The 21,454-nt window shown below is 41.0% G+C and overlaps 1 protein-coding gene across 1 annotated transcript; it reads left to right on the top strand.

The window, feature by feature from the left end:
• Window positions 1–700: 700 nt before the first annotated feature.
• On the top strand, window positions 701–21,454 carry LOC306696303 (uncharacterized protein; the record flags this gene model as incomplete). Its single annotated transcript, XM_079159887.1, has 3 exons — window positions 701–910; window positions 3,164–3,419; window positions 21,328–21,454. Exons 1-3 carry the CDS (start codon window positions 718–720, stop codon window positions 21,452–21,454), a joined length of 576 nt encoding a protein of 191 aa, XP_079016013.1. The 5' UTR covers window positions 701–717.

Consider the following 21,454-nt stretch of genomic DNA (forward strand, 5'->3'; position numbering starts at 1 on the left):
AAGAAGTAGGAGGATTTTATCAACACATAAAGGAACATTTCATCCTTCAGTTTATCACAAACATTCAACATCAACACATCTGGAGATACGAGTTTAAACTGGACAGGAAGGAGATGAAAAACTGTAACTAAAGCTGTGAGACAAATGTAGTAAAAAGTACAATATTTACAAGTATTTATAATACTAGTGAAAAAAACAGAAGCCAGAGTTAACAACTAATAAGCATAAAGTTTAAAATAGAAACAGTACATCAAGTGAGAGTTGTGTGTGTTTACTGTATATAGAGAGATGTTTTGGAGTTGTTTGTTTTATACACCCTGGCTCTTATAAAGATGACATTCAGTTTCAGTTCATTTATACTTGGAATTAAAAAATGTAGCTTTTCTTCTGTGCAAAGAATAAAATTGTCTGTGATATACAGTATAATATCATAGTGTTGAACATTAAATACATATACAAGGGTGTAGATATGGAAGTTATTATGTTAGGAGGACAGTTAAATATAGTTATTATGCTTCGTTATAATAGTATATATTTTATCAATTATATAATACAAGTACAACTGTTACGGTTACCACATACATTTGTATCTACATGTGGAACTAAATGTCCACACGCTTGTTGGTGCTACTCGGACCTTTTATTAACGCACAACAGTCCGTCTCGGTATATCTTCCGGTGTTTGTCTGGAGGAAACGTTTCTGTGGTTTAGTGAACATGTCTAAAGTTCAAATGCTGAGATGTTTAGTCAACCAGCGACTAACTGCGGCTGTTGAAGAGATATTTGGTGTGTTTGAAAGAACGATAGCAGAGTACGAGGAGGAACGTTCTGCTTTAAAAGAGGAGAACGAGAAACAACGGAAACTACTGGACGCTGTTTTGAACCCTCAGCTGCGGTTACACAGAGCAGGTTGGTTCACTTTACTTCTTGTGTTCATGCTCCGGCTGATAACGTTTCTTTGTAGTTTGGAGTGAGACTCGGTTCATTCAATGATTATTTTTCTTCTGATCTGATCTGTTCTCTGCTGCTTCTAGATGACAGAAAATATTTACACTAAAAGTAAAGTTTGTTCTCTTTGATAACACCACGTGGATTTTGCAGCGTGTTTAATTCTAAAATGATTCATATGTTCATGGTCACATAAGAGTTGATTCAAATATTATATTATCTGGGTCCATTGATACACTGGAAAGGGGGTGCAGCGTATGGCGGGACAACCGAACCACTCTCTGCGGTCAAGTGAGCCGTTATCTGCGGAACCCTGGTCACGTCAGCCGGTGTTACGGTTTAACCAGGGACCCTGTTAACTGCCGACCTTCAGCCGAATGCGTCTGTTGTTGTCGTAGTTACGAGTTCTTCTACGTGACACATGTATCCACAAAACAGGCTCCAAAGATGATTATGTGTTTGTTACCAACTTTATTATTTCCAAGGAAGGGCAACGTGCGCTCTTGCTGTTTCAACACATAAACAACAAGCGACGTTTCAAACTCGAGTGGACTAGTTTCCTCAAAAGACTATCCAACGTCGAATCCGGTATGTTTTGACCAAAGACTGTAAATGAGAAGGTTTGACACTGTATTGCAAAACTAAACAATACGGCATTCACGAGGACAGCTACGTGTTCTCTTCCCATTTGCAACAGCTGCCGTAACTACGACAACGGACGCATTCGGCTGAAGGTCGCCAGTCAACAGGGTCCCTGGTTAAACCGTAACACCGGCGCTTGAAATGTAATGCTCGTCTATTCGTGGTGCTATGATACGGGTGCTTGGATAGCCCGGAAATAGACCTATATTTGATCAATAATTTGCCCAATTTGATATAACAAGTATCAGACATTATTTTGATCATTATATGAAATCCAACAATATAATCTGAAGTTACACTGCTCTCATATGTTTAATTGAAAAAGGGTTCGAAAATTATATTACCTAATAATAATAATAATAATAATAATAATAATAATAATAATAATAATAATAATAATAATAATAATATTTGATCTGTAATAAAACCATTTCCTTCTTTGGTTAGCAAAAAATTCCATTGGAGTTCTGTTGATGATGACCTCATATATGTTCATGTCAAATGTAATGTAACTGTACAGTTTTTGTGAAAATTAAAGGAAAAATCAGCTCAATTTATGATATTCATAATAAGTCGAGACAAGTCACCTCCGATGCATCCTGGGTAAAATGGGCAGAGCAAGCCACATCCGGGCATTTGAACCTGGCTTGATTTGAACTTTGAATTGGAACAGTACTTGGGTTGAGACTGATGATGTTTCACAAGTCCACGAGTACAGAGAAGTACGCATATTGAGAAAGGGCCATAGTCTATTTAATTCTGCCATGTTTTAAATCTGGACTGTCTCAGCTGCAGAAAGGTACCAAACGGTTGGATATAAATCGCTGAATACAACCTGATCAATGATAGAATGAATTAAACAATCACACAACATAGATAGACCTTGTTATCATGACACATACAGACCTGGTTACTGGCAAGTATGAAAATTAAATTATTGATAATCATGAAATTATTAACATCAATAGGATTATTTGAAATATATCAATAATAACAGGGACCAGGGGGGTGGGGGGGTTTCAACCTTGACCTCTAGGTTCCTGAGAGCAGTCTCTAGACAAAGTTTATTAGTTCAGATTGTGTCATTGTTGTTATTGTCACATTTCAGTTTCATCATCTTTACATGGATGTTCTCTACGGCTGACTACCAAGGTGGAGCGCTATTGGTTCAGAAACGGAGCCCACCGATGATGCACGTCCACGGTTATGTTGTGGCTGCTTCTGAAGGTTCTATCCACTGTTTCTACGGTGGCAGGTTTACGTACATTAGTCAACTATAACTACCCACATGATCACATCTCAGCCGGACTTAATGGAGGATGCAGGTTCTTTGAATACTTCTTAAGAATGTTGGGTAGTGTCTCACTTTTTTGCCATGTACTCTATTGATGACCTCATTGCTGCTGGTGCGTTGTCTTTACAATTTGTGTCGGCATGTCTGTTTGGTAACTGTGCACAGGGAGTGTAAGAGGGAATGATGGCAGGAAATAAAAGTGTATCTACAGGAGACTATTTGCTCAATATTAATATTTATTTGTAACGTCTCTGTGTGTGTTTATTGTTTTCCTGCAGACGTCCAGCAGCTATTGGTGGTTCAAGAAGAGGTTCCCCCTGAACAGCAGGAGTGGAGCTCCAGTCTGGACCAGGAGGACCCAGAGCCCCCACACATTAAAGAGGAGCAGGAGGACCCAGAGCCCCCACACATTAAAGAGGAACAGGAGGAACTCTGGACCAGTCAGGAGGGAGAGCAGCTTCAAGGTCTGTTGGAGGCTGATGTTAAGTTCTCATTCACTCCTGTGAAGAGTGAGGATGATGAAGAGGAAGCTCAGTCCTCACAGCTTCATCAAAAACAAACTGAACAGATGGAAACAGATGCTAATGGAGAGGACTGTGGAGGACCAGAACCAGACAGGAACTCAGGTCCAGATAGACATCCAGAACCAGACACTGTTGAGAAGACTGGAGACTCTTCTGACACTGATGACAGTGGTGATTGGAAGGAGACCAGAGAACCTCAGTCAGGTTCAAACTCTTTGAAACCTGATGAAGTCCATGATAGTGATTCAAGATGTAGTGCTGGTGAGAAACTATTTACATGCTCTGAGTGTGGGAAAACCACTGACACAAGTGGAGATCTGAAGACACACATGAGAATTCACACAGGAGAGAAACCTTTCAGCTGCTCAGTCTGTAAGAAATCTTTTAACAATAGTTCACATTTACAGATACACATGAGAATCCACACAGGAGAGAAACCTTTCAGCTGCTCAGTTTGTAAGAAATCTTTTAACCGGGGTTCAAATTTAAAGACACACATGAGAACCCACACAGGAGAGAATCCTTTCAGCTGCTCAGTTTGTAAGAAATCTTTTAACCAGCATTCCAATTTACAGACACATATGCGAATCCACACAGGAGAGAATCCTTTCAGCTGCTCAGTTTGTAAGAAATCTTTTAACCAGCATTCCAATTTACAGACACACATGAGAATCCACACAGGAGAGAATCCTTTCAGCTGCTCAGTTTGCAATAAATCTTTTAACCAGCGTTCACCTTTAAAGATACACATGAGAATCCACACTGGAGAGAAACCTTTCAGCTGCTCAGTGTGTGTGTGTGTTTGTTTGTGTTTACTGTTTTTCTGCAGACGTCCAGCAGCTGTTGGTGGTTCAAGAAGAGGTTCCCCCTGAGCAGCATGAGTGGAGCTCCAGTCTGGACCAGGAGGACCCAGAGCCCCCACACATTAAAGAGGAGCAGGAGGACCCAGAGCCCCCACACATGAAAGAGGACCAGGAGGGCCCAGAGCCCCCACACATTAAAGAGGAGCAGGAGGACCCAGAGCCCCCACACATTAAAGAGGAACAGGAGAAACTCTGGACCAGTCAGGAGGGAGAGCAGCTTCAAGGTCTGGAGGAGGCTGATGTCAAGTTCTCATTCACTCCTGTGAAGAGTGAAGATGATGAAGAGGAAGCTCAGTTCTCACAGCTTCATCAAAGACAATCTGACCAGATGGAAACAGATGCTGATGAAGAGGACTGTAGAGGACCAGAACCAGACAGGAACTCAGATCCAGATAGACATCCAGAACCAGATACTGTTGAGAAGCCTGGAGACTCTTCTGACACTGATGACAGTGGTGATTGGAAGGAGACCAGAGAACCTCAGTCAGGTTTAAAGTCTTTGAAACCTGATGAAGTCTATATCAGTGATTCAAGATGTAGTGCTGGTGAGAAACTGTTTACATGCTCTGAGTGTGGGAAAACAACTGGCAAGAGTGGAGTTCTGAAGATACACATGAGAATCCACACAGGAGAGAAACCTTACAGCTGCTCGGTCTGTACGAAATCTTTTAACAATTGTTCAAATTTTAATAAACACATGAGAATCCACACAGGAGAGAAACCTTACAGCTGCTCGGTCTGTACGAAATCTTTTAACAATTGTTCAAATTTTAAGAAACACATGAGAATCCACACAGGAGAGAAACCTTACAGTTGCTCAGTCTGTAAGAAATCTTTTTGCAATAGTTCAACTTTAAAGACACACATGAGAATCCACACAGGAGAGAAACCTTTCAGCTGCTCAGTCTGTAAGAAATCTTTTTGCAATAGTTCAACTTTAAAGACACACATGAGAATCCACACAGGAGAGAAACCTTTCAGCTGCTCAGTCTGTAAGAAATCTTTTAACGAAAGCTCAACTTTAAAGACACACATGAGAATCCACACAGGAGAGAAACCTTTCAGCTGCTCAGTTTGTAAGAAATCTTTTAACCAATGTTCACATTTAAAGAGACACATGAGAACCCACACAGGAGAGAAACCTTTCAGCTGCTCAGTCTGTAAGAAATCTTTTAACAATAGTACACATTTACAGACACACATGAGAATCCACACAGGAGAGAAACCTTTCAGCTGCTCAGTTTGTAAGAAATCTTTTAACCGGGGTTCAACTTTAAAGACACACATGAGAACCCACACAGGAGAGAATCCTTTCAGCTGCTCAGTTTGTAAGAAATCTTTTAACCAGCATTCCAATTTACAGACACATATGCGAATCCACACAGGAGAGAAACCTTTCAGCTGCTCAGTCTGTAAGAAATCTTTTAGCCAGCATTCCAATTTACAGACACACGAGAATCAACACAGGAGAGAAACCGTTCTGCTGCTCAGTGTGTGATGAAAGATTTCGGCACAAATCAGTTCTGAAGTCGCACATAATTACTCATAAAATAAACAACCGGCTTTAGTGGTTCTGTTTGTATACAAAAGTTAAATCTGACACACCACATGGCACATAACGCAGGGGAAGAAATATGGTGCTTTTTTCCTATCTTTATTCAAAAGCATGTTGTTTTAATTTGAGAGCGTTGCTCATTGATTCCACGTTCAGATTTTGAATTGTTTTCCTCAAAACCCTGTCCTCCCACACAATTAGCCCCCGCTTGCGATCAGTGACATAATAAACCTTGATTGCTCTGAGAGATCCATGCTTTGTTTAAGACACACATGAGAATCCAGGAGGTGACGCCTCCTCATGTTGGCAGGGAGCTTAGTGGGAGCTTAGTACTGTCTTTAGTTTGATCCAGTAGACTAATTGAGTTTTTATTTTCTAGTTAGTGTTGGTTTTCCTGACGGGTCCGGGGCACGCTCACCTGGAAGAAAATGTTGTACATTTTAAAGTTAAATGCATCAATCTGGTGCATTTTGAGACCAAAATCAAGAGGCTAGTTCTATGAAGAACTTTGTGCTCTTGTAAACAATTTTGTGATCTTCTTTTCATGGTGGTGGAATGTAACTGAGAACATTAACTTAAGTATTGTACTTGATGTTTTTGAGGTACTTGTACTTTACTTCAGTACCTGCAGCATTCGTGGTCATTTGATGATCACTTTAAAATGATTTTTCATTAAATGATTAATGTATAATCTTATATACTCTTGAAATCAAACTTGTTTAAGATAATTAAATGAAGTAACCTTGGATTGAATTACCTGTTTTGTTGTTGTCAAATGTTGCCAATATTTACAGCTGGTAACACCGTTCCAAGCTTAATATTGTTAGCTCTGTCAGCACTCTTGTGTGAACTGTTGCATCCTTGTTGCCATATTAAGAGCCGTGCGGAGGCAATCCTTCAATCATGAATTTGTTCTGAGTTTGTAATTCAACACCTTTTAAATGTTTTGTTTTTTTACTTAATTCACACCATTTTCATCCTGTGGCTACAGTTTGTTAAATGTATATGGTGGTACTGATTTTTATTGTTTGAATAACTTGATATTTGATTGAATAATAAAGATATTCAGTTACTAAATTGTTCCAGCTGTCAACATGTTTATAAAAAGGTGGTAAAAGTTCAATTACGGGGGAACCAGCTCCCTTATAAGAGACCTTAGCTCTCCTGAACATAACAAAAGTTTAAGTTTGATATCTCCAAAAAGTGTTAAATCATCTACTCTGACTGTCACGATGTTTGGTGGATTGGATGATTGAAGTCTGAAGAAACAAGACATATTAGCAATTTAACAATCAGGAGCCTCAGCAGTGTGTGGAAGAACCATACACAGCCACAACAGCCTGGCACCTCCTCCTCCTGCTGGTCACACACTGCTGTGGGATGGCATCCCATTCTTCAAAAAGTATTTGTCGCAAGTCAGCAAACGTGGTTGTGTTGGTCACTCTGGCACAAACAGCACGCCCAAGCTGATCCCACAAGTGTTCAATGGGGTTGAGGTCAGGACTGCTGGCAGGCCATTCCATCCTCTCCACTCCCACATTCTGGAGGTAATCTCTGATAAAGCCTGATCTGTGGGGGCGAGCGTTATCTTGGAGGATAGAGTTCGGTCCCAGATTGTGGAGATATGGGATTGCCACTGGTTGTAGACTCATCTCGAGATCTCTGCATCAGTGGCGGGCCGTGGATTTTATACCTGGGCCTTCAGTGCTGTTCTACACTTCCAATAACCTCATTATGACGTCACAGCTACGGGTTATTATTTGTTTCGTGTAAAAGCCGCATATTCACATAACACTGCAACATTTGACAAATGAAATAAAATGTTGCATGAAGTTCAACACCTAGCATACAAAACACGAAATGCAGAGTGCAGATACATGAATACGAGCATGACGGGACGCTGCGTCATTAACGGACAATATAGTCCAAATCAATGTAACATAATGACAAACTCACAAGAGCAGTCGCATATATTCGTATGACAACAAAGCATGACAAATCAATCCAGCAGACCTGCAGCGGATCCACGCATTCCACCACACGAGCACGAGCCATTCAAATATTATTCATAAAAACACCACGATTGACAAATGAACAATATTAACTGTAGAGGTAAACAAACGAACTTCACTTACCAAATGCTATCTATCCTCCTTTCTTTGTTGACAAAGTGTTTAATCCCAGCACATCAGTTCCAGTTTAGAAGTCCTCGATTCATCGATGCCAGTCGAGCCTCCCCAGTTGTATTTCGCCGGTCGTCGTCGGTTTTCCGCTGCCGGTCGGTGGTCGTCTTCGACCGCCCTTTGGCGGTCGTCTTCGGCCGTGGACCGGCGAAGGGCGGGCCGCGGTTGTGGAGCTGTTTCCCTGCGAACGTGGTCGTGGTCGTTGAGTTGTAGATCCACTCGAGTCTCTCCAAAATTACCTACGGTCAGTTAAAATGAAACACATTCCCAGCCATAACGTGCAACGCTTCTCCGACGCTGGATACAAATCCTTTTCCTGGCTGGGTCAGGGCTGCTAGCTGTGGGGTCGTTTCTTACTATGTCCAGTTTGTTCAGAAATGTCCTTCTTGAGAAAAGCGTTCCCAGTAACTCCGCCACTAAATCCGTTTCTCCTCCTTCCGCCATTTGATATTAAAAAAACAAAGCTAGGTAAAATGTCTTTCATATATTTCCACTTGAACTCTGTCTGCTACAACCAAAGCTCTGCTAGCAAGCATTATGTTTCGCGGGCACATAGTCACGTGCCTGCACACTGACCAATCACAGCACACTCTGCACCTTGCGGCAGAGAGGCATCTGGACTCTGAGCTGCAGTAATGCTGACGTAACTGTAGGCCTGCAAACCGCTCTGGCGCGTCCATGAATCTCAAACTAAAGATCTGATTGGTTGAAGACTATGTCAATCAACAATATCGTCCCCATTCACTTAAACTGCACATGGCAGCACTGGGTGAGTCTGCCGGCCTGGGCCTCTCTTCTTACCTAGAGACACAGAGGTGAAATCTGATTGGATAAAAGCTCTACTTAAAACAAGTTGCACTGGAAGCAGAGCAACTGAGGAAGACAGTAGCTGTGCAATGATAAAGTAAGATAATGGGACAAATATTTTTATAAATTATAATACATATAAGACTAAATTAAATGTATTTCAGAACAAATATTAAATTATAAAATAGCTATAACTTTCTGATTCTGTTTAGGCTAGCAGAGAAGGCTTTGCAGGCCCTGACGGCCCGGTACTGCCTTAAGCTATGTAAAGAATCCAGTGTTTAAGTATCTCATAACTTTGACTTTCTATCTCATCATTTCGACTATGAGGATTTTTCTATTCTCAAGTCTAACTTTTAATTTATTTTTTGTAACTTTTTAAAAACTTAAAAAAAAAATTTGCTGGCGGATTCGTGAGTTTCAGACCCCTGAGCTGAAGGAAGAGGAATCAACAGAAGAACATCCAATCATTTTGGGGTTTACACAGTGGAGATAATGGCAGTGCTGGTTTTACTATGATGGGTGGAAATAACAGGAAAAGGTGTTGATTTGCTCCGACTCATCTTCAGCCCTTTAGCAAGTTTAATGTATTTTCATCCAAACAGTCCTCAAGATAAATGCTGAATGGACTGTACTCATGTCGAGCTTTTCTAGTCATTCACACATTCACACACTGATAGCAGGGGCTACCATGCAAGGTGCCACCTGCCCATCAGGACTAACTAACATTAATACAACATTCAGACACTGTAGGCATCGAGGACACATCGACATGGACTAGCGGAGGTCGTTAAAGAGAAGGTGGAGGATGCTGCTCACCTCCTTCACGAGGATATTTGTTTCTAATTTAGGTCAAATTAAGGTCACATCCAAAGAGGAAATGCGCTTTTGTGGATGCTTGTATCTTGAGCAGATATTTTTAATTGAGAGAAAAAAGTACAAACCTTCACGAATGGAAATCTCACTACACAACACATAACTGTGTAAATACATACTCACCTTAAAATATCTAAAGAATCCAGTGACTGTGCAGCAGGAATGTCGTCGTTGTCAGAAAGCAGGACAGTCTGGAGTACTGAGTCTTAGACTCTATGGGTGTAGTCTACAATGACTTTTTTGGACATACTATATTATGACTCGAGATACTATAGTGTAAAACATGGAGGATGAAATATAGGTAATATGGTATGTGTGGAGATTTTTTTATGTTGTTTGTTTTGTGTGAAATATTGCCAGTCTATTGTCTGGTCCACTCTCCGGAGCAGAAGGTGGCGCTAATGCACCAATAAGCTGGATGCAGGTTTTTCCTGCATTCAGTGAATATCAACTTCATTCACCAAATCAAAGAAAATAAAATCTCTTTAATGCGGTATCCATCTTGAGGGGAAAGAAATGCTTGAGGTATTTGTTTTCCTTCCAAATGAACGCAATAAAGAGCTCCAGTTAGTCAACATCTAACAACTGATGCAATAGAATAAAATATAAATAAATAAATAAAACAAATTAATAATAATTGTGCTTATCTTAATTATTAATTGCCATAAGAGCAGTAAATAACCATTTCAGAGTAAAATTCTGCTAGTTCAGTGAAATGTACATTTATGTAAACAAGTAAAACAAAAACACTTGCATTAAAGTTACAGTCTTGACCCAAAATAAAGAGTAGATAATGGTATTCTGTCATTAGAGCTCTTTGGCTGCTGTCATACGATTTCATGTGTGCGTCTCGTTCAGATTTGTGTTAGTGAGGTATACATCTGCTAGTCCGGAGCTACCCAGCATGCATTTCTTCATGATTGTACGTTAACAGTGACCATTTGTACACATCTACTCTATCAGAGTTGGAGTCTTCTATATACAATGATTCTAGACTGTCACTTTTTATTCCAATGAATATAAAATATATATATCCAAAATGAACAAGATGTACTGAAGAAAAAAGAAGAAGCCCGAATCAACAACCAATAAACATAAAGTTTAAAAAAGGAACTACAGCAAGTGAGAGTTGTTAAAATAAATACACAATAGAGCAGATATGGAGAAGAAAAACGGTTAGTTAATGTTAAAATAGTTATTATGCTTCGTTAAAATAGTATATATTTGATCAATTATATCATACAAGTACAACTGTTACCACGTACTTTTTGTATCTACATGTGGAACTAAATGTTCACAAGCTTGTTGGTGCTACTCGGACCTTTTATTAACGCACAACAGTCCGTCTCGGTATATCTTCCGGTGTTTGTCTGGAGGAAACGTGTCTGTGGTTTAGTGAACATGTCTAAATTCCAAATGCTGAGATGTTTAGTCAACCAGCGACTAACTGGTAAAGTAACGTTTGTTCTCTTTGATAACACCACGTGGATTTGCAGCGTGTTGAATTCTAAAATGATGAATGTGTTCATGGTCACATCAGAGTTAATTCAAATGTTATATTATCTGGGTCCGTTGATACACTGGAAAGGGGGTGCAGCGTATGGCGGGAACACCGAACTACTCTCTGCGGTCAAGTGAACCGTTATCCGTGGAGCCTCGGTCACGTCAGTCGGCGCTTGAAATGTAATGCTCGTGTATTCGTGGTGCTATGTTACGGTTACTTGGATAGCCCCAAAAAGCCCGGAAATAGAGCAATATTTGATCAATAATTTGGATTGCTGTACTCTTTACCGACGAGGAAACCGCTACAAAAACGTCGATACCATCGGTAAGTTTCAAAAAGACTCGCCGAGATCAGGCTGTTCTAGGCGGGTACCATGAGCGCTGAGCCCCCTGTGCTGGTTTACTGCCGGTCCCGCTAGCAACACCTCACATCTCCGAAATCGTCTTAGCAGATTTTTAAATCGGCTGAATCTTGACAAATCGACCACAGATTTGATGCTTAAACAACTAACTTCTCGCCTCAAAACATCTTAAAATTACTTTCTACAGTAGTATTTCGAAAAGTTTCAACTTCCAGTTGCGTGATTTCTCCTCCGCCATTGTTTGCTGGTTTGCTGGTGCAAAATGCATTCTGGGATATTTGGCTGTCCCAAGTCTAAACTAGTCACCTCCGATGCATCCCCGGTAAAATGGGCGGAGCAAGCCACATCCGGGCATTTGGACCTGGCTTGATGTGAACTTTGAATTGGAACAGTACTTGGGCTGAGACTGATGATGTTTCACAAGTCCACAAGTACAGAGAAGTACGCATATTGAGAAAGGCAGTTTATTAGTTCAGATTGTGTCATTGTTGTTATTGTCACATTTCAGTTTCATCATCTTTACGTGGATGTTCTCTACGGCTGGAGTGTTATTGGTTCAGAAACGGAGCGCACCGATGATGCACGTCCACGGTTATGTTGTGGCTGCTTCTGAAGGTTCTATCCACTGTTTCTACGGTGGCAGTTTTACGTACATTAGTCAACTATAACTGCCCACATGATCACATCTCAACCGGACTTAATGGAGGATGCAGGTTCTTTGAATACTTCTTAACAATGTTGGGTAGTGTCTCACTTTTTTGCCATGTAAACTATTGATGACCTCATTGCTGCTGGTGCGTTGTGTCTTTACAACTTGTGTCGGTATGTCTGTTGGTAACTGTGCACAGGGAGTGTAAGAGGGAATGATGGCAGGAAATAAAAGTGTATCTACAGGAGACTATTTGCTCAATAATAATATTTCTTCATAACGTCTGTGTGTTTAATGTTTTCCTGCAGACGTCCAGCAGCTGTTAGTGGTTCAAGAAGAGGTTCCCCCTGAGCAGCAGGAGTGGAGCTCCAGTCTGGACCAGGAGGACCCAGAGCCCCCACACATTAAAGAGGAGCAGGAGGACCCAGAGCCCCCACACATGAAAGAGGACCAGGAGGACCCAGAGCCCCCACATATTAAAGAGGAACAGGAGGACCCAGAGCCCCTACACATTAAAGAGGAACAGGAGGAACTCTGGACCATTCAGGAGGGAGAGCAGCTTCAATGTCTGGAGGAGGCTGATATCAAGTTCTCATTCACTCCTGTGAAGAGTGAAGATGATGAAGAGGAAGCTCAGTCCTCACAGTTTCATCAAAGACGAACTGAACAGATGGAAACAGATGCTGATGGAGAGGAATGTGGAGGACCAGAACCAGACAGGAACTCAGATCGAGATCGACATCCAGAACCAGATACTGATGAGAAGCCTGGAGACTCTTCTGACACCGATGACAGTGGTGATTGGAAGGAGACCAGAGAACCTCAGTCAGGTTCAAACTCTTTGAAACCTGATGAAGTCTATATCAGTGATTCAAGATGTAGTGCTGGTGAGAAACTATTTACATGCTCTGAGTGTGGGAAAACATTTGGCAGAAATGGAAATCTGAAGACGCACATGATAATCCATACAGGAGAGAAACCTTACAGCTGCTCAGTTTGTAAGAAATCTTTTAACCGGGGTACAATTTTAAAGAAACACATGAGAATCCACACAGGAGAGAAACCTTTCAGCTGCACAATTTGTAAGAAATCTTTTAACCGGGGATCACATTTACAGAGACACATGAGAATCCACACAGGAGAGAAATCTTTCAGCTGCTCTGTCTGTAAGGAATCTTTTAACCGGGGTTCACATTTACAGAGACACATGAGAATCCACACAGGAGAGAAATCTTTCAGCTGCTCAGTCTGTAAGGAATCTTTTAACCGGGGTTCAAATTTAAAGAGACACATGAGAATCCACACAGGAGAGAATTCTTACAGCTGCTCAGTTTGTAAGAAATCGTTTACGCAGGATTCAACTTTAAAGAGACACATGAGAATCCACACAGGAGAGAAACCTTACAGCTGCTCAGTGTGTGATAAAAGATATCGGCACAAGTCAAGTCTGAAGTCACACATAATTACTCATACAAGAGACAACCGGCTTTAGTGGTTCTGTTTGTATATAAAAGGTAAATCTGACACACCACATGGCACATAAAGCAAGGGAAGAAATATGGTGCTTTTTTCCTATCTTTATTCAAAAGCATGTTTTAATTTGAGAGCATTGCTCATTGATTCCATGTTCAGATTTTGAATTGTTTCCCTCAAAACCCTGTCCTCACACACAATTAGCCCCCGCTTGCGATCAGTGACACAATAAACCTTGATTGCTCTGAGAGATCCATGCTTTGTTTAAGGTGACACTTCCTCATGTTGGCAGGGAGCTTAGTACTGTCTTTAGTTTGATCCAGTAGACTAATTGAGTTTTTATTTTCTAGTTAGTGTTGGTTTTCTCGAGGGCTCCGGGGCACGCTCACCTGGAAGAAAATGTTTTACATTACAAAGTTAAATGCATCAATCTGGTGCATTTTGAGACCAAAATCGAGAGGCTAGTTCTATGAAGAACTTTGTGCTCTTGTAAACAATTTTGTGATCTTTTAGCGGTGGTGGAATGTAACTAAGCACATTAACTTAAGTATTGTACTTGAAATGTTGAGGTACTTTACTTGAGTACCAGCCAGTGTTTCTCAGATTGGAGTGAGACAAGGAGAAAAGGTTTGGTCGTGATCTTCGCAATAAAACGTGTCGAGTCTTGGCCAATCAGCGTTAAGATGTCTACACCGTCTTCCCAACCTGTTTTTAATGCGAAGCTAGTCAGCTTGATATCACGTTAGCTAACGTTAGTGGATTGTGTATTGGCGTTAAAGTTTAAGTTACGTTATGTACCGTTACAGTTCAGACTTGCTGGGTTAAGGCTAACGTCCACTGCATGTTTAACTTTGTCGACTGTTAACTGTTGTCGTTATCGCGATTAAACGTACGCAACGTGATGAAACATGCAGCCCCCCCCGTGTTCCGGTTCAGTTCACGCGGTCACTTATTAACTTTAAACCGGAAAACCGGTGGATCTGGTTACAGGTTGTTGTTTTTAACTGAAAGTAGAATGAGGATGATTTCGTGTTCATAACAACTTTTATGACCACGAAAAATGAGGCCCAGACACTGATGAGATGATGTGGTCAAAGAGCTTCAGGAAGAGGAGGCTGTTTGTGTAGCGCAGCTTGAAGCAGGGCTGAGCTGTGAAGGAGCTGGGCCTGGATAAAGGTGGAGGTCTAAACAGACGGGAAGGGAGAGCAGTACAGCTTCCCGCTGTCACAGTATTTTAAATACATTGATAAGGCAGGTTATGCTAAATACAGCCTCTGCTCCAAGGAGATAAACTACAGCAATAAGGGCTCACGTGCCCTCATCACACTGCCAGACACTGTTCACTGTGATGACTACAGCCATGTGTACTAACAGTCCCAACAGTCCCACGTGCAGTTGCTCCCAAGGGCCCTGAAGTAATGAGTGTTAAGGTGCCTGTACCTTCATTTCAGCGGGTTGCTAATGCAGAGGTGTGTATAGATCACAGCTATTATTTTACTCTTGATAAACTACTTTAGCCAGATTTCAATTTAAATAATTTAACTGGATTGAAATCATTTTAATTGCAAATGGAAGATAGGCCACAATTCTAACAGATTTACAGTAACAGTAGAAGTTAATATTAAGCCTAACAGTAGAAGTTAATATTAAGCCATACAGTAACAGTAGAAGTTAATATTAACCCATATAGTAACAGTAGAAGTTAATGTTAAGCAATACCGTAACAGTGTTCAATGAAAACTCATCACTTTATTTTGTACAGGCGATGGTTCTCGCTACTCTTGCTATCTTTGTTTTTTATGACTAAAACTTTTGAAAACGAGACCTCGGTCTCAATAGATTTTGTCTAAATAAAGGTTAATAATAATAATATTGATTGAAAAAAAAGAAGCTGCTAACTAGTCAGCTGTTCAACTAGAGCTGAAATACTGATTAATAAATTCGTTTTTTGCTAAAGTAAATGTTATCTTATCCCTTAATTTTCTTGTCAGAGTACACCAGAATGCTACATTTTAAAGTTCATATTTAAAATAAAATTCTCCCAGAGAAGCATAACCCCGCACCCCCCGACAGGGTTTCGGGTTCGGGTACTTGTCACCTCTTATGAGTTTGCATGTATGTTCATGTATAAAAATACCAGAAGGCAATTCATGTGTTTATGCATTGAGTTCTGCAAGTATGTTTTCCTTTGTATAGTTTCTGTTGTCTCTGTTTAGTCACCCAGTCCTACGCACCTTTTCCCTTTACCCACCAGGTGTCCTGTTTTCAGTGGCGGGCTGTGCATTTTATAGCTGGGCCTTCTGTGCTGTCCTACTACAGGTGAATTACCTCATAATAACCTCATTATGACTCATCAAGCCAGCAAACCTGCAGCGGATCCACACATTCCACAACATAAGAGCACGAGCCATTCAAATACTATTCATAAAAACGACACGATAGACAAATGAACAGTAGTAACGTTACTATGTAAAAAAACAAACGCAGTTTGTGACTTACCGAAACTTAGAAAATTAAGAGTTTGATCCCAGTACATCGTTTCAGTTCCAGTAAGAAGTCATTCTCGATTCATGGAGCCAGTGATGACAGTCGAGCCTCCCCAGTTGTATTTCACCGGTCTGCTGCAGCAGGTTCGCAGCGGGGCCAGGATCCCACCTCCGCCAGGGTGCCCGCCGGCCATAAAAATGTGCATCGCTTCTCCGACGCTGTCAGCAAGAAACACCGTTCATACAAATCCTTTTCCTGGCTGAGTCAGGGCTGGCAGCTGTGGGGTTGACTGACCATTTCTTACATGTCCAGCTTTTCCTGAAACGTCTTTCTTGAGAAAGGCGTTGTCAGTAACTCCGCCACTAAATCCGTTTCTCCTCCTTATTCAGCCATTAAGTGTTGAAAAAAACAAAGCTAGGTAAAAAAATAAATAAACTACACCAATCAAAACCCAAAAAATTATATAATTTCTTCCATATTTATCAATTTGAACTCTTACTCCTCCAATTAAGCTCTTCGTTTCGTTTCACAATAGTCACGTGCTCGCCCACTGACCAATCACAGCACACACTGCACCTTAAAACTGAGCTGCCCGTTAATGCTGTCGTAGTTGTAGGCCAGCTAGCATTTCTGGCACGTCAAAGAATACGCCCAACATGTCAAACTAAAGCTCTGATTGGTTGAACACTATGACAATCAATAATATCGTCCCCATTCACTTAAACTGCATATGGATTCACTTGTGAGTCTGCAGGCCTGTGGCCTCTCTTCTTACCTAGAGACACAGAGGTGAAATCTGATTGGATAAAAGCTCTACTTAAAACAAGCTGCACTGGAAGCAGAGCAACTGAGGAAGACAGTAGCTGTGCAATGAGAAAGTAAGATAATGGGGAAAATATTTTTATAAATTATAATACATGTAGTGTATTTTAGAAAAAATATGAGATTATAAAATAGCTATAACTTTGTGATTCTGTTTAGGCCAGCAGAGAAGGCTTTGCAGGCCCTGACGGCCCGCCACTGCCTGTTTTTCCTCTTGTATATATTGTTTTGAATGGTTTTGAGGAAATGTGTTAGTGGTGTAACGGATCACGGATCGATCCGTGGAGTAGTAGTGTGTGTATATATAACATGAATTTGTACTTAAGTACAGTTATTGACTAAATAAGAATAACTCCATCTTTACCAGCTGCAATTTTAAACGGATGGACACATGAATACATCAGTAATAGTTTTACTCATATTCTGATATGGGCCATTCTGCATAATGCGTACTTTTGGTACGTTAACTACTTTTTATTACTGATAGTTGTACTTTTTTTTATAAGAACGATCTTGAGTATTTGTACACACTGGTGCATTACTTCTTTCATACAAGAAATAAACCAGAGTCCTTCTTCCACCACTGCATCTACTGCCCCCTTCAGGCCGCAGTGCACCATGTCCAGGTGGAGGTAGTTAAAGAGAAGGTGGAGGATGCTGCTCACCTCCTTCACGAGGATATTTGTTTCTAATTTAGGTCAAATTAAGGTCACATCCAAAGAGGAAATGCGCTTTTGTGGATGCTTGTATCACCTGAGCAGATATTTTTAATTGAGTGAATAAAGTACAAACCTTCATGAATGGAAATGGAAACACATAACTGTGTAAATACATACTCACCTTAAGCTATGTAAAGAATCCAGTGACTGTGCAGCAGGAATGTCGTCATTGGCAGAAAGCAGGACAGTCTGGAGTACTGAATCTTAGACTCTATAGGTGTAGTCTGCAATGACTTTTTTGGACATACTATATTATGACTCGACATACTATTGTGTAGAACATGGAGGATGAAATATAGGTAATGTGGTATGTGTGGAGATTTTGTTTTGTGTGAAATATTGCCAGTCTGTCTGATCCACTCTCCGGAGCAGAAGGTGGCGCTAATGCACCAATAAGCTGAATGCAGGTTTTTCCTGCATTCAGTGAATATCAACTTCATTCACCAAATCAAAGAAAATAAAATCTCTTTAATGCGGTATCCATCTTGAGGGGAAAGAAATGCTTGAGGTATTTTATTTCCTTCCAAATGAATACAATAAAGAGCTCCAGTTAGTCAACATCTAATAACTGATGCAATAGAATACAATATAAATAAATAAAACAAATTAATAATAATTGTGCTTATCTCACTTATTAATTGCCATAAGAGCAGTACATTATCATTTCAGAGTAAAATTCTGCTAGTTCAGTGAATTTCCCATTTATATAAAGTACAAAACAAGTAAAAAAAACACTTGCATCAGCATTAAAGTTATAGTCTTGACCCAAAATAGAGAGTAGATAATGGAATTCTGTCATTAGAGCTCTTTGGCTGCTGTCATACGATTTCATGTGTGCGTCTCGTTCAGATTTGTGTTAGTGAGGTTTACATCTGCTAGTCGGGAGCTACCCAGCATGCATTTCTTCACGATTGTCCGTTAACAGTGACCATTTGTAAACAACTACTCTATCAGAGTTGGAGTCTTCTATAAACATTAATTCTAAGCTGTCAGTTGATAATTCAATGAATATAAAATATATATATCCAAAATGAAAAAAAGTACTGAAGAAAAAAACAGAAGCCAGAGTCAACAACCAATAAACATAAAGTTTAAAAAAGAAACTACATCAAGTGAGAGTTGTTAAAATACAAACACAAGAGTATAGATATGGAGAAGAAAAACGGTACGTTAATGTTTAAATAGTTCTTATGCTTCGTTATAATAGTATATATTTTATCAATCATATCATACAAGTACAACTGTTACGGTTACCACATACTTTTTGAATCTACATGTGGAACTAAATGTTCACAAGCTTGTTGGTGCTACTCGGACCTTTTATTAACGCGCAACAGTCCGTCTCGGTATATCTTCCGGAGTTTGTCTGGAGGAAACGTGTCTGTGGTTTAGTGAAAATGTCTGAAGTCCAAATGCTGAGATGTTTAGTCAACCAGCGACTAACTGGTAAAGTAAAGTTTGTTCTCTTTCATAACACCACGTGGATTTCGCAGCATGTTGAATTCTAAAATGATTAATATGTTCATGGTCACATCAGAGTTGATTCAAATATATTATCTGGGTCCGTTGATACACTGGAAAGGGGGTGCATCGTATGGCGGGAACACCGAACCACTCTCTTCGGTCAAGTGATCCGTTATCCGCGGAACCTCGGTCACGTCAGCCGGCGCTTGAAATGTAATGCTCGTGTATTCGTGGTGCTATGTTACGGGTACTCGGATAGCCCCAAAAAGCCCGGAAATAGACCAATATTTGATCAATAATTTGGATTGCTGTACTCTTTGCCGATGAGGAAAACGCTACAGAGACGTCAATACCAGCGGCAAGTCGCTGTTCAATGCGGGCACCATGAGCGCTGAGTCCCCGGTGTTGGCGGGGTTTACTGCCGAGATCAGGCAGTTCTAGGCGGGTAACATGAGCGCTGAGCCTCCGGTGCTGATTTACTGCCGGTGTTACGTCCCTACTGGTTTTTGAACCTACTGGTTTCCTTTCCGGTGGCAGGTTTACTTACATTAGTCAACTATAACTGCCCACATGATCACATCTCAGGCGCAATTAATGGAGGATGCAGGTTCTTTGAATACTTCTTAACAATGTTGGGTAGTGCCACAGTTTTTTGCCATGTAAACTATTGATGACCTCATTGCTGCTGGTGTGTTGTGTCTTTACAATTTGTGTTGTCACATCTGTTTGGTAACTGTGCACAGGGAGTGTAAGAGGGAATGATGGCAGGAAAAAAAGTGTATCTACAGGAGACTATTTGCTCAATACTAATATTTCTTTGTAACGTCTCTGTGTGTGTTTTCCTGCAGACGTCCAGCAGCTGTTGGTGGTTCAAGAAGAGGTTCCCCCTGAGCAGCAGGAGGGGAGCTCCAGTCTGGACCAGGAGGACCCAGAGCCCCCACACATTAAAGAGGAACAGGAGGACCCAGAGCCCCCACACATTAAAGAGGAACAGGAGGACCCAGAGCCCCCACACATTAAAGAGGAGCAGGAGGACCCAGAGCCCCCACACATTAAAGAGGAACAGGAGGACCCAGAGCCCCCACACATTAAAGAGGAACAGGAGGAACTCTGGACCAGTCAGGAGGGAGAGCAGCTTCAAGGTCTGGAGGAGGCTGATGTCAAGTTCTCATTCACTCCTGTGAAGAGTGAAGATGATGAAGAGGAAGCTCAGTCCTCACAGCTTCATCAAAGACAAACTGCACAGATGGAAATAGATGCTGATGGAGAGGACTGTGGAGGACCAGAACCAGACAGGAACTCAGATCCAGATACTGATGAGAAGACTGGAGAATCTTCTGACACTGATGACAGTGGTGATTGGAAGGAGACCAGAGAACCTCAGTCAGGTTTAAACTCTTTGAAACCTGATGAAGTCCATGTCAGTGATTCAAGATGTAGTGCTGGTGAGAAACTATTTACATGCTCTGAGTGTGGGAAAACCACTGACAGAAGTGGAGATCTGAAGACACACATGAGAACCCACACAGGAGAGAAACCTTTCAGCTGCTCAGTTTGTAAGAAATCTTTTAAACAGGGTTCAACTTTAAAGACACACATGAGAATCCACACAGGAGAGAAACCTTTCAGCTGCAAAGTTTGTAAGAAATCTTTTAACCAGTGTTCACATTTACAGAGACACATGAGAATCCACACAGGAGAGAAATCTTTCAGCTGCAAAGTTTGTAAGAAATCTTTTAACATCTGTTCAAATTTAAAGAGACACATGAGAATCCACACAGGAGAGAAAACGTTCAGCTGCTCAGTTTGTAAGAAATCTTTTAACCATCATTCAAATTTACAGAGACACATGAGAATCCACACAGGAGAGAAACCTTTCAGCTGTTCAGTTTGTAAGAAATCTTTTAACAACTGTTCAAATTTACAGGACCACATGAGAACCCATACAGGAGAGAAGCCTTTTAGCTGCTCAGTTTGTGATAAAAGATTTATGCGCAACAGAGATCTAAAGGAACACATGAACACTCACACAGTAAGCAATCCCCTTTAGCGATTTTAGCCAATCACCCCTCTGCATATCCGTTCAAGCGGTGGGCCCAGGCGGCGGCTCAATGTAGATTTTTCGGGTTGTTCCTGGTCGAACCATGTGTCTCAGGTCCCGAAACCAGACCTTCACTAGCAAGCTGCACTCCCAGGTCTGGCTCCAGAAAGGGGCCCGGTTTCCCTTTTTTCGGCCCAGCTGCTACAACTCTTTTCAGATGGTGAGTGAATTCTTGGTCTGA

The sequence above is a fragment of the Pholis gunnellus genome, assembly GCF_910591455.1.
Source record: "Pholis gunnellus genome assembly, chromosome: 5".
Taxonomy (NCBI): domain Eukaryota; kingdom Metazoa; phylum Chordata; class Actinopteri; order Perciformes; family Pholidae; genus Pholis; species Pholis gunnellus.